At 52.2% G+C, this 12494-nt stretch overlaps 6 protein-coding genes across 6 annotated transcripts; 5 read left to right on the top strand and 1 right to left on the bottom strand.

The window, feature by feature from the left end:
• Positions 1–356: 356 nt before the first annotated feature.
• Positions 357–1922, top strand: BKA58DRAFT_395905 (uncharacterized protein; the record flags this gene model as incomplete). Its single annotated transcript, XM_046171328.1, has 1 exon — positions 357–1922. One exon carries the CDS (start codon positions 357–359, stop codon positions 1920–1922), a length of 1566 nt encoding a protein of 521 aa, XP_046030377.1.
• Positions 1923–2818: 896 nt separating this feature from the next.
• BKA58DRAFT_371668 (transmembrane amino acid transporter protein-domain-containing protein) lies at positions 2819–5074 on the bottom strand. Its single transcript, XM_046169051.1, has one exon. It carries the CDS (start codon positions 4784–4786, stop codon positions 3011–3013), a length of 1776 nt encoding a protein of 591 aa, XP_046030378.1. The 5' UTR covers positions 4787–5074; the 3' UTR covers positions 2819–3010.
• Positions 5075–5396: 322 nt separating this feature from the next.
• BKA58DRAFT_305164 (uncharacterized protein) lies at positions 5397–6596 on the top strand (the record flags this gene model as incomplete). The annotated part of the gene is made up of 2 exons (XM_046167047.1): positions 5397–5883; positions 5929–6596. 2 exons carry the CDS (start codon positions 5397–5399, stop codon positions 6594–6596), a joined length of 1155 nt encoding a protein of 384 aa, XP_046030379.1.
• Positions 6597–7492: 896 nt separating this feature from the next.
• Positions 7493–8667, top strand: BKA58DRAFT_3507 (uncharacterized protein). The gene has a single exon (XM_046168527.1). It carries the CDS (start codon positions 7890–7892, stop codon positions 8508–8510), a length of 621 nt encoding a protein of 206 aa, XP_046030380.1. The 5' UTR covers positions 7493–7889; the 3' UTR covers positions 8511–8667.
• Positions 8668–8791: 124 nt separating this feature from the next.
• Positions 8792–9689, top strand: BKA58DRAFT_371671 (uncharacterized protein). Its single transcript, XM_046169052.1, has 2 exons — positions 8792–9062; positions 9168–9689. Exons 1-2 carry the CDS (start codon positions 8799–8801, stop codon positions 9195–9197), a joined length of 294 nt encoding a protein of 97 aa, XP_046030381.1. The 5' UTR covers positions 8792–8798; the 3' UTR covers positions 9198–9689.
• An 832-nt stretch (positions 9690–10521) lies between these two features.
• On the top strand, positions 10522–12185 carry BKA58DRAFT_371674 (PLC-like phosphodiesterase). The gene is made up of 2 exons (XM_046169053.1): positions 10522–11162; positions 11215–12185. The coding sequence occupies exons 1-2, from the start codon at positions 10667–10669 to the stop codon at positions 12048–12050; spliced, it is 1332 nt and encodes a 443-aa protein (XP_046030382.1). The 5' UTR covers positions 10522–10666; the 3' UTR covers positions 12051–12185.
• The last annotated feature ends 309 nt before the right edge of the window (positions 12186–12494 follow it).

Here is a 12494-nt window from a genome sequence, read left to right on the forward strand (position 1 = left end):
GATCCAATGGGAACGTTGAAAATGATGACTGGCATGCGGTAGAAAGGTATCAGTGGTCCCTCGCCCCTGTGAACCAAGGAACGACACCCATTACTCAGGAATCATTGACAAAATGCTGACCTTGAGCCAAACCCCTATGGTTTACCGCTTGTTAACCGCGCTGTTCCGTGGTTTCTTGCTGCCTCCCACGCCCCTCTCGGTCAAATTGTCCCATATTTTCTTTCCTTAATTGCTCCGGTTGCATTTCACTTCAAAAATAGCTCTTTTCTAAAAGCAGAGCTTCCGCCATCAGAGTTCCACTTCTGTTGCTGTAATACCTCCACGCTACTCTCGACCTCTCATCCACCTCTGAAAGTATGTCTCCTTCATGGGACACCAGAAGTCCGACGGACGACGGTCCTCCCAAGGATCCTTTTGCTTTTGGGCAAAGGAGGGAAACTTCATGGGGCTACACAAGTCCCACGGAAGACAGTCCTCCCAATGATCCTTTTGGGCGCAGGCGGGAAATGCTCAACTGTGATGACCCGCCCAGCTACTCATCACTTACCATACGACGCTCCAATGACACAGAGCACCCTTGGAATGGAGCTCTGTCAACATATCGACGTCACGTGCGTGCTTCCTCCACAGCTGGACCCTTTCGTGGTTCTCACCGCCAAACGGTACGACAACTTAGCGAGCATGAGCTTCGCAACGCAGTACAATCTTCTCCCGAATCGCGACTAGGTTCATTCATGCCATCACTGCCACCACTGCCGCCACCACCACCATCACAGCCACCGCTATTACCAGGGTCATCACGGTCACCATTACCACAACTGCTACCACGATCACCACGGGCACCGCTGCCTGCATCAACCACAAAACCACGCGGAGCTGTGTCCACGCCTGTCCAACCTCCCTCGTTCTCAATGTCCTATGCTCCGAATGGCATGGCTGCCAACCAAGACGGCACTTTAGACCAAACAAAGTTCCCCGAGCTCACATGGCCCTCGCGATGGGGCCATATTCCCTCAAACACTACCAATCGCTCCGCAAACGTGATCGCACCCATCAACCAGGAGACGGGAGAGGTACATGGATCTCCTTACAACAAACTTCCCTATACGAATGTCAATGTCAACACACCTTCTCCCGCTTCCAAAGATACATCAAGAACTACGCTGCCAATTCGAATTCTTGGTGACCGATGTAAGCCGCCAGTTTTCGGAGAGCCTACAGCTCTCAAGTCTACAGCGTACGAGCCTCTTATCTTCACTACACCCGAATTGCCCTTCGAAGCCCGGAGAGAGACGTTGACAAAAGCCCGAGATTCGGCTTTTCTCAACAAGTCAACACAACTCGAAGACCCACCAGGCCTCAGAGCATATCTGGACACTATCCGTGACCTTCGCGAGCGAAAATACTCCGACACAGAGATCGACATAATGGTCGCGGATATGGACAATGTCGAACTCTCCTTCCCCGAGCTTCTGGAGAAGCTCAGAAACGGGTCACCGACGGACACCGCTACTAAGCAAGCGGAGCGCGCTCAGAGCAATGTTGGTGCGCGACCGACGACTAGCACGACGCCCACAACACCTGCCAAACGTGACGCGCCGACATACTCCTGCAGTCCCTCTGACGTGGAGAAGAGGAGGACTAAGTTGCCCATCAGGAGCCAGATAACTACAAACGTTATCAAATCGCGTTTCGCAGTCGAGAACCTCGCTTCGGCGCAAACCGATACTACTGCCTGTGCCAAGGTGGATAGCTGGTCGGCGACTGACAAGTCCAAGGCCCCTGAAGAGAAGGCTCCCGAGGACGAGTTCGAGACGCTGAACTTGGACTCGGATGAAGAGGAATGGGACAAGATTGACGTAGATGAGGAGTGGGAAGTTGTCAATGATCCGAGAGTAGAAGTGGAGAAGAACGCGGTTTAGATATGCGTTACCGTGTTACTAGAAGCCTAAGTATTTTCCTTCCACGCTTACGTTGCAGACTTAGATTACCCTGATACGAATCAAAGACTGGAGTCTATCGTTACTGGGAAGAAATTCATGTGAGATTGTGAGACAGACAGTGACCCAAAGCAGTGAAAGGCAGTGCACCGCAAACAATATCCCTGACTTCGTTCCTCGCCTCTAATCTCCTCCCGCTCCTCCCATCTCACCCCTCCTACCCGCCTCCCGGTACAATATGCGGAATCTGCCAAAACACATTCCATGCCTCCCACGCCCCCATTCTTATCACCAACACAGAAAATTGCCAAGGCCATATCTTCGGCTACCAATGTCTGCGCAAGTCCCTGGCCTCAGGAATGCCAAACAGCAACAAATGCCCACTTTGCCGAACAAAGTGGTTCAAGATACGAGAAGAGGTGTTGGAGAACCTGGCAGTAGCTTGGACGCGTGTGGAGATGCAGGAAGACTTAGCAGTGAGGATAGAAGAAGTAGTTGGTGTGAGACCGTTGACGAGTGGAGAGGATAGAAGAAGTAGTTGGTGTGAGACCGTTGACGAGTGGAGAGGATAGGAAAATTGACTGCGAAAGAATGGCTGAGGGATCTCGAGTCACATATGCCGAGGAGCTTGAGGCCGCCGTCGCTGATGGAGTCTGTGATCAGGATGTTGTGGATTCTGTTGGACATTGTAGTACTGATGATTAAGCTGTACGTTGCAGTTCGTTTGATTGTCTTCGTACTTGAGATTTGGGTCTCGATCGAGAAGGGTGAGTTTGCGTCACGGTACCTTGACAGAGGCCCTTGGTGGTGAGGCTCTAGCGGGAGGGGAGGAGATAGAAGTGAGTTGTAAAGCTCATCACAGAGGAAGTGCGAGGAGACGAATTCGTACTTATATGCCATTATCGTTACACGTAACTGTAACATGCGCGCGTTAAAAATCCCATACAAGACATCCCGTTCACCCGCCCACCTGAACGCCGTGCCAGAAACAAATTATGCAATGTGACGCTACTTCCACCGTACTATAAAGGACTTTTCTACACTCTTCCAACCACCCCCGCTTCCTTCTCCTAAGTCTCAGACCACCTAGCGAGTGTGATGCTGGTGGTGTACACCATGGCAACAACTCCGATAACCATCATGGAGATGTCACCGAACTTCTCCCAAGGACGGTTGGCAACACCCTTGTAGTGCAGGTAAGCAGGGTAGATGTACACCAGAGGCACACAGGCAAAGCTTCCAATGAGCGCAACGAACTTGTCGAGATCGCTAGCTCCTAGGATAGCGATGGCACCGCAAAGAATGACGAGACAAGTCCTGAAGGCGTTCTTCTTCCACTTGGTCATGTTGCTCTGCTTGCCGGATGCGCGACCAAAGATCTTGAGCTCAATGTTACGCATAGCGGGGAAGAGTTGCACCGGAGTACCGACGAGAACGGCCATGGAGTAGAGGAACTGGACGGCGTTGACGAGCTTGCTGGTCTGGGGGAAGTTGGTGATGACCTCGACGGAGACGTTCTCTCCAAAGGTTCCGTAGCAGAGGACACCGACGGACGTGAAAATGACGGTGATGATGAGCATGACGATGTAGAGGAGCTTGCTGAAGTGCTCGGGCTCCTTCATGCTGGACTGGATGGGAAGGATAAGGCCAATACCCTCGAAGGTGAAGATGGCAGAGCCGATAGTCAATGTGAAGTCGCGAGGGTTGAAGAGTTCGATTGATGGGTGGAAACCGCCCATCTTGGAGATCCATGAGATGTCGTACCAGTAGATGTACGTCAAGCCGATGAGAATGAACACATCGGCGAGAAGGGCGGCGGGTCCAAGCTTGGAGATGTTTCGGATGAAGGACATGGGTATCAGGACAGCGATCTGGATACCAATGAGCGCATTGGTTGAAAGGGGCTCCTCAGCGTGTGTGACAGCATCCAGGAATGATCGAAGGTTGTCCGCAGTGAAAATGAGACCAGCGCATACGAATCCGATTTGCGAGAGCGTGATGGAGACCAGGATGAGGGCACGGAATCTCGGTCCCACAACGATAGAACCCAGGTCACCATAACCACCACCACCATATCTCTTTCTTGTCGCGAGCAGTAACTCGAAACACAGCGCTGTAATGGCAGAAACCATGATCATGGTGATCGACGAAAACAGCATTCCGCCGTTCTTGAAGGCCTTGGGCAAGAACATGATTCCAGTACCGATGAACGCCTTTAGGAGAGTAAAGAAGGTCTTGACTTGGTCCGCATCACCCTGAGCCCTCAATCTCTTCGAGCTCTGTCTTCGTCCGAGAAGTGGTCTGCGCTCGCCTTGCCCCTCATCTTCGTCCTCAACGGCAGATTCCGCATCCGACGAATCTTCATCGAGATCTTCACCAGCGAATTGGCCATACAACTCAAGGAACGAAATGAAGTTTCGCGTCACAGGCTCCGAGATGTAACTGACACGCTTGCTTTGTCGTTGTAAGTATTGGCGTCTCAGGCCACCGGGCGCAAGCTGGTCGCGAACGGGAAGTTCGTCATGGTCGACGTCTGAAATAGACGGCGCAGGGTTGCGGCCAAAGTGGACTGCATCAGAAAAGGTTGCTGCTCGTTGATGCAACTTTTGCCGTCTGTTCTGGGCGGCAATCTTGTACAGGTCACGGTGGATGTCGCCACCCTGTAACCTCAACGATGATTCCGGAAGCTGGCGGTCGCCCGAGTTGGAGGCGTTATCCGCGCCCTCTTCTGCCGCTGGCGTTGCTGGGTCAAACTCTGAGAAGTCGAAGCTTGGGTCTAGATGCTGCTCTAGGACCCTGGCTTCCTTGGGGTTGGCACCCGCCGTTGTCTGCGGTGTGTCGGTCATCGTGGCGACAGCTTCAATGAATGTTCAAACACCACAGTAGATGACTGGAAAATATCGACGGAGCTACGCAACTTGGGCGTCTGGTAGCTTGGGCGTGGCGGTGAGGTCCAAATGATGAAACAACAGCCAATCAGGATTTGCAAAGCTCAAATGGTCCGTGTGCCTGACATCACCGTGTTGTGAGGTTTGGCGTTTGCAGTTTGTCGTGACAGAGAGAGAGAATGTGCGAGAAAGCCACAGCGAAGGTTAGCACAGGGGAGGAGAGTTACTTGAAGCAAAACAAGGGACGAGAATCTTCGAAGACGAGACCGCGACGGACCTGGGAAAACATGACGATCTCACTGGCGCCTTGGCACTGAAGCACCTGGGCACGTGTTGTGGAGAGTGGCCATCCCTGCGTCAGCCACGCCATCATTGGCGCAACAACCGACCGCTACCGCATCCTGGGCGCTCGACCCCAAGATAGCCGTTAATCAATACACATTGCCGGCAAAGCAGAAGAGCCCTTTGATCCGCACTTGACACGTTTCGTGACTGCGGACGGCAGCATAAAGGCTGTAGATCATACCGTCGTGATGGCTGCCCAACAAACCCTGAAAATCGTCTCACGATGGCCCCTCCAGGATTCGGGCCGCCTGGGTACTCTGTCCCGCAGCATCGCGAACCGCCCCCGGAAGGGTCCGATACCAACACTCGGCCTTATGTCATCTTCTTCTCCTATCTGTTGATATGTTTCTCCGTCGCCGTTTTCATCATCTTGAGGCTCGTCAAAAGAGCTAGCGTGTTGCGGAAGTCAACCACCGCACAGCTTCCACCAACAAGACATGTCTGGCTATTTACTACACTTGCTGTGGGTAGCTTACTCACAAAATGGATGCACATGTTCCAGTACTTCAAGGTCAGCTATCAATCGTGGCTAATGTGGCGTAGCTACTACGAGCTTGAGCCTCATCAGAACCACTGGGGGTTGTGGTTGAAAGAGACTTCTTTGTTTCGAGAGGCATGGGGAACTGTCATAATCGGATATGCGAGATACTGGTGGTCACACCAAATCTTCTTCTTCGCATTGGGTTTGGGGTTATATCTGGAGCAGAAAGGTACAAGACTAGATTTGTCATGACGACCAGGACTAACATATCTAGGTATTCGTCGCGGTATCCAATATACCTGGGCATTCATGCTGCTTGGCCAGATTGTGGCCATCAGCTTTGCTACGAACCTCTTCATGCTCACCTTACTTCTGAGCCCGCCAGCACCACCTCAATCATCTGGTTCACGTCGGCAGATGTGGCTATGTCCATGGCTTCTGAACCTCTTCGCGATCTTCGCAACTGCCTATCCCGCGATGCAACTGGCAGATGAACACTACTGGCATCACGCTACGCACTTCATGCCGGTGCTTATGGCTCCACACATCGCTTTGATGCTCTTGCCCATTGCACGCACTGTTGTACCAACCGCATACTTCATCGAGGATATCCAATTCACCGACAAAGTTTACAGCTACATGTGGGCACTGGTCCTAGGGAATGCCGCGCTGATGCTGGTTTGGACCACCGCAACAGCATATGCCTATAGTGGCTTTGTGGGAATCCAAAGTGCTCTGCTAGAACACCCAGCGGTGAGCAGCGTGGGATTCGATGTCATCTTCTGCTGGATCACATGGGCATGTTGGTACTGGACGCAATCAAAACCTGTTCATGATGGTGTATCGCAGGACTCGGCCGAGAGGAGGAGCGCACATGCTGACGACGAGCCGGACACTGCGCTGGGTGCCAGTGGATATGATCGCGGAGCAAGACATCTCTAGTTTCGTAGTTTATCGATTGCCAGAGCTGGCGATACGACGAAGCTACGTGCTGCGAGCACACGAGGAGGAGTGCGTGACTCGCGGCTATACCATAGGTGATTAAGCGCGCGATTGCGTTACTGCGTCCGTCGTCAGTCCGCGCTCTGATGTCGATGGAATAAGGTCCACAAGCATACCTACGAATTATAGTGCGTAAATGTAAGCCCTTACGTCAGTCTAGAAGTATAGAGTTGTAACGGTGGTATGAGAGTGGCTTCATAGCCCTGTTCTTAGTATTCTACGCGTCCAGCACGCCGTGTATTATTAGGTGTTGCGACCGGTCTGTTCGTATGCGGAAGGTACTGGCGGAGGCGTGGAACGTGAAGGCGACATTTGCGAAGGCAGTATCCCGATCGCAGCCATTCATCGCGTAGTTGGTGTGAGGGTGTAAATCTGAAGCCGTAGACGATGTCACACATCCGGCGAGTTTAGAACCGATAAGCTTTGGCGCTGAATACATAACTCCGGCTTACGACCGGCCTGAACCCTTGCGTCATTGACGGAGAGCAACCATCTACCTCGCTCCATCATCATCGTACGAGGGTGCACAATTAACACAGTATTGGATGCATCAGCACATCACGAGCAATGTCATATATGGCCTCGTACTGGGCTTAATCAGCCTTGCAAAACAGGGTTTATGATGCCCTTCATATTGCTCACGCTCGCGAACACAGCTTTTTTCGCCGCACCATTACTTTTTTCACCTGCAGGTTCGGTACTGAGCTATCGATTCAACCCTCGTATTGACAGCTGATCCTCACGCTATATGCGCCCTGAGGCCCTTTGCGGCTGTGGCACTTGTGGCACTCATGCAAGACTTATCCGGCAGCCTGGGGAAAGCTTCGTTCGCTAAAGCGCGGGGTTTATCTATAATTGCCCTGATTGAGTTGCGCTGGCCCTCATCGGGCATGCCGTGCGGTACTGCATACGGAGCGAACGCAGCCGACTGGTAAAGATCATCATGGGTGTGGCAAGGCGGCCAGAGCTAACGGGTAGCGGAACGTCATGGGCTGGCTGGGGCCCGTTCTGGTGGAACACATGACTGCTGTGCAGGTGGAACCTTTGGAGGGAGCTGCGATGAGGCTGCGCGAATACGGCGACTACGAAGGATGATCGTGAGTATAAAGCTCGACCGTGCCGTTGCTGGAAAACTGCACTCATCAGCTCCTCCATACTCCGTCGACGCCTAGCATACCTCAGAAATTCTATCATCGCATCGACCACCTACAAAACCAACTAGCATCGTTCAAAATGAAGGCTTCATCCATCGCTCTCACCCTTGCAGCAGCTGCCGTCACGAGCGCACAGGAACCGTTCTACAACATCAGCTCTGCACCTTTCTTCTTAGTGGTCACATCCGAAGACGGAAAAGTCAATGACACACTGAGCGCCTGCCACGTCGGTGCAGCCATCGAATCACTCTGCCTCAGCAACGCTGGCGTAGGTGACAGCCCAGAACCCCTGGACGGCGCACAATTCCAATTCAACACATCCATCTACTCTCAAGCACCAGAGGACGGCTTCGGCGTACCAGGCATCTTGACATGGTGGTTGAACACCACTACCCTCGACATTCCCTCGTCAGCGGCTTTCAACCTAGACCCCACCTCCAATCTCGCAGGCATTACTCTCAGCCCCGGAAGCGGAAGCGATACGACGTTGCTAGCTTTCGACTCCCAGGACGAACTTACTTTCCAGGCCTACGTCCGTGGCGAGAACAACACAGGCACCTACCAGGAATTCTACCGCTGGTATGCATGCGACACGGACTATGCCAGCTATAGGTACAACAACCTGGCATGGGGATTGGGTGCGGGCAAGCCAGACAACCCAACCTGTGTCTCGGTTAACGTGACGAGGGTGTTTGTCTAGAGGGAAGATTGCGATGGAAGAAGCTGTTCCGTAATGGTTGGATGAGAAGAGGGGACATGGAGGAGGACCCAATCGGGATTTACGACTTGACGTGCTACGCAGATAATGCTAATAGATAATGACACTCTTTTACCATGCGCTATCAGTTTTACATGTGCTTTCTGGTCGATGCCAATCATCGTGATGTGATTGAATGTCCTCCTCTATAGACATCTGTAAGCCAACTCCATTTCCCCTAGCTTCCTATCTCGTCCTGCACCTGTACGAACTGTATAGACTACCACTGCCATGTTCAGTCTTCTCCCCATCGTTCTCGCTCTGGTAGCCCTTACTCGCGCTGATTGCACGTGCGATTGTGAACCCATCTACACCATCCGCTCCGATCCCTTCAACCTTGTCCTCATATCCGAAGACACCTCCTGGAACGGCACTACACTTTGCGCATGCCATGCAGGTGCAGCAATATTTACGCTCTGCCCCACGCTATCAGAGGATAGCGCTCAATATCCCGTTGTATTGAACCATAACACAACCGGAACTGCCATTACAAATGCACGTATTCCTTCTAAATCCCCCCTGCCTTCCCAATCAGCCCTACCAGCCACCAAAAGCAAACACACAAACCCCCTCCCCACACCCACTAACACTCCCACCCAGACCTTCGGCACCCAAGGCATCCTCTCTTGAACCATCTCCTACGACCCCTACCCCGTCGACCTCTCCGTGCTCCTCCAACCCCAAGACATAGTCCCCCTATCCATAGCTCAACTCGCCATGACCTACAGTGGCGACGGCAGCCTTTCTTTCGACAACAGAGACACACTAAACTACCAGAATCCGATTACTTGGGGGGCTGAGAAGCCGGATATGGGTGAGTGGATAGGGTATTACCGCTGGTGGGTCTGCTTCACGGGGTATGGGACGGGGTATGTTAGGCAGACTTTGGTGTGGGGGACTGGGGTTGGGAAACCTGGTAAGTGCTTTGCGCGTTTTTTGCTTATTCCCCGGGGTAATTTGGGGTATTGAATCCGTGCTGACTTCTTTCTACTAGATCCGCCGAGTTGTGTTAAGGTTGAAGTTAAGAGGGTGTTTGTCTAATAGCCTGCCTGGAAAAAGTTCGAGCTCTAAGTCTGAGTCAAAGACGCATTCTCTTCTTCGTCGATCAGATGGTACATGAGGTCTGCGCTGAATGTGGCTATGAAAGATACCCGCGTCGATGTTGCGTATGTTGGGATCAGTAGAACGATGATAGCAAGAAGCACAAACTCTATGGTGACAACTAGTGTTGATTCTTCCCCGAGCTAAACTTCCAATGCTGTATTTCAATGCCAGGGTGCTCAACACACTCAGCCGGCCTGCTCTTTGTTGTTGAGACTAGGTAGGGCGAGCCCTCGAAGACTCGTATGTTCATGCGTCCGGAAATAAGAAAACAATACATCATAGGACAAGAAGGCGACGAGTGCTCTGATGGAAACAGTGCGCCTACCCGGCCCAAAGCTCGTGTTCGTGGATTGAAACTTTTGGGGTGGACCTCCGTAAGGCTTGACCCTCAGTCCCTGCCCAGATGAAGCTTAAGCGGTTAGTGTGTCACGCGAGGCTGGGCGTCTTCCATGTCGCGTACTCCGCCCCAGCCTTTCTTCGTATGCCCATAGCAAACTCAGCAGCGCTGTGTTCGTCGCTCGATGATCTCATCGGTCGTGTTCTACAATCTTTGAGGCTAATGACGCGTCAAAATGCCTCACGACGCGGCTCTTGAGACCCGCGTACGCCAAAACCGCCACAAGCCCTCCGGCCGCGAATACCAGCCCTACTGCAGTCAATGTTGACGACAAGTTGTCGTGTGGCTGCTATTGGACCCATAAATCTCCGGTCAACGCGAAAAGCGTTCCCCATGGCGGATAGGCCGTCGAGATGGTCGCATTCAGCCTTCCCCGCGCTGATCCGACATAACGTGTGATGGCGTTCGAGGCAAGCAATGCCGTCATCGTGCTTTCCCACGAATGTCAGCTAAGGTGAACCACCAACATAGTGCTAGTAAGGCAGATTGTCTTGACTTCATCTCTTGATAACTACGGCGCGTATCATCAATCGTATGCCGACATTGCATAACACATGCGAACTAGTACTTCGTCATTCCTTCGCTTCGCATCGCCCTCATGATCCCTACATGGTTTTTCTTCCCTTTGGCTCTACTCACGATACCTATAGCCGCACAATCTTCTTCTCCCTTCGCGTCAAATACGCCTATCTCTAGCAGCGCTACCGAAACGATAAATGAAGTCTCCAGTACCTTTACGAGCACCTACTCTGCCGACTTCTCGAGCGGTCTCCTGGGCATAGTCTTGACCACGGCCACCTCCGGACGGCAGAATGCTACCGCTACCTCGTCGACGACAACACAAGAGGTGACAGCCATAGTCGGACTGTCTCCCTCAACCGAATCTTCAAACGGCACTGCTTCAGCAACATCAACTCCTCGTCCAAGTCCGACTAATACTCAACCATGCAACGGATATGTCGAGTTTTGCCAGAGGAGGTTTTCCAACATCTCTATGGTCGTCGCACATAACAGCCCATTCGTGAGGCCGCACAATGCAGCCAGCAACCAAGACTACCCAGTGCTTAATCAGCTCAATGATGGAATTCGAGGATGTAAGCGCATCATACACAATACTGGAATACCCTGGCTGACGTTCAACGATAGTGCAGTTCGAGACCCAAAAACCCAACGAGACCTCCGCTATACGCCTCTGCCATACCTCCTGTAACCTGCTCGACGTGGGTACCCTCGAATCATACCTCGCAACAGTCAAAGGCTGGCTCGATCAAAACCCATTTGAAGTCATTGCTATCATGATGGGCAACAACAACGGCCAAGATACTCGGATCCCAGCGACAGACTATATCGCACCTTTTCAAACCTCAGGAATGATGGAATACATATGGACACCGCCTTCGGCTAGTTTGAATCTGACTGACTGGCCCATATTGGCCGAGATGATTATCAGGAATAAGCGCGTCGTGGTGATGTTGGACTATGGCACAGACCAGGAACAGATCCCTTGGCTGCTCAGCGAATTCAACTATCAGTGGCAAACACCCTTTTCGCCAACAGATCCCGCGTTTCCTTGTACGGAGCAACGACCCCCGAACCAAGCCGACGAAGTCTCACGCGAGCGCATGTACTTGATGAACCACAACCTGAACATTGAAGTTAGCCTCCCGGGCGTGAGCAGCATCCTCATACCAGCGTACTCGCTCCTCGACGAAATCAATGCTGTCTCGGGCAACGGCAGTGTTGGCCTCAACGTACAAAACTGCGAGCGTATGTGGAATCGTCCGCCTAATTGGATACTCGTCGACTACTACAACTATGGCAACTTTAATGGATCTGTCTTCCAGGTTGCTGCGACTGCGAACAACGTTACTTATAACGATCAGTCCTGCTGTGGCACAGACGGTGCCAGTGCGGCGCATATTTTGAGAAGCCGAGGGCTTTTCGTAGCTGCATTTTTCGTTGGAGCTTATCTTGTGTGGTGAGTATAATGCAAGGCTGCTCAGTTTGACTTTGGAGCGTCACTTCTGGTCTGCAAGCATTGGGCTAGCAAGGCGTTTTTGGGAGTAGGAATAGTTTCTATCTGCCGTACCGCTTAAGCAACGTCTGTTCCTAATCAATTCAACTATTATTCTCTTCAGTCTCGGCGGCGTATGCTCAGTGTGCTCGCCTGCATGATGGCTGATCTCCTTGCTTCTGTCGCACGCCTTGCAAGGTTAGGAGCGTTAGCCGTCATGACTCAAACTGGCGCCATTAGGAAATACCTCCGCCTGACGAATTCGACTGTGAGGAAGAAGAAGAAGAAGAAGAAGAAGAAGAAGAAGACTCGTCTTGAGCGGCTAACATCCGGCGCACATCATCTATCTGGGCATCCGAGGAACCCAGTACAACGAATTCGCCACAAGGCAGGACTACCTTGATCAAAGAAC

Source organism: Alternaria rosae (assembly GCF_020736505.1).
Source record: "Alternaria rosae strain MPI-PUGE-AT-0040 chromosome Unknown BKA58scaffold_1, whole genome shotgun sequence".
Classification (NCBI taxonomy): Eukaryota; Fungi; Ascomycota; class Dothideomycetes; order Pleosporales; family Pleosporaceae; genus Alternaria; species Alternaria rosae.

Excerpts from the sequence above, each read along its gene's own strand:
- BKA58DRAFT_371668 (XM_046169051.1), bottom strand. The coding sequence starts at position 4,786 with ATGACCGACACACCGCAGACAACGGCGGGTGCCAACCCCAAGGAAGCC.
- BKA58DRAFT_3507 (XM_046168527.1), top strand. The coding sequence starts at position 7,890 with ATGAAGGCTTCATCCATCGCTCTCACCCTTGCAGCAGCTGCCGTCACG.
- BKA58DRAFT_371671 (XM_046169052.1), top strand. The coding sequence starts at position 8,799 with ATGTTCAGTCTTCTCCCCATCGTTCTCGCTCTGGTAGCCCTTACTCGC. Across the intron at positions 9,063-9,167 it reads CCGGAACTGCCATTACAAAT|ACCTTCGGCACCCAAGGCAT; the intron begins GCACGTATTCCT and ends ACTCCCACCCAG.
- BKA58DRAFT_371674 (XM_046169053.1), top strand. The coding sequence starts at position 10,667 with ATGATCCCTACATGGTTTTTCTTCCCTTTGGCTCTACTCACGATACCT. Across the intron at positions 11,163-11,214 it reads CAATGATGGAATTCGAGGAT|TGCAGTTCGAGACCCAAAAA; the intron begins GTAAGCGCATCA and ends GTTCAACGATAG.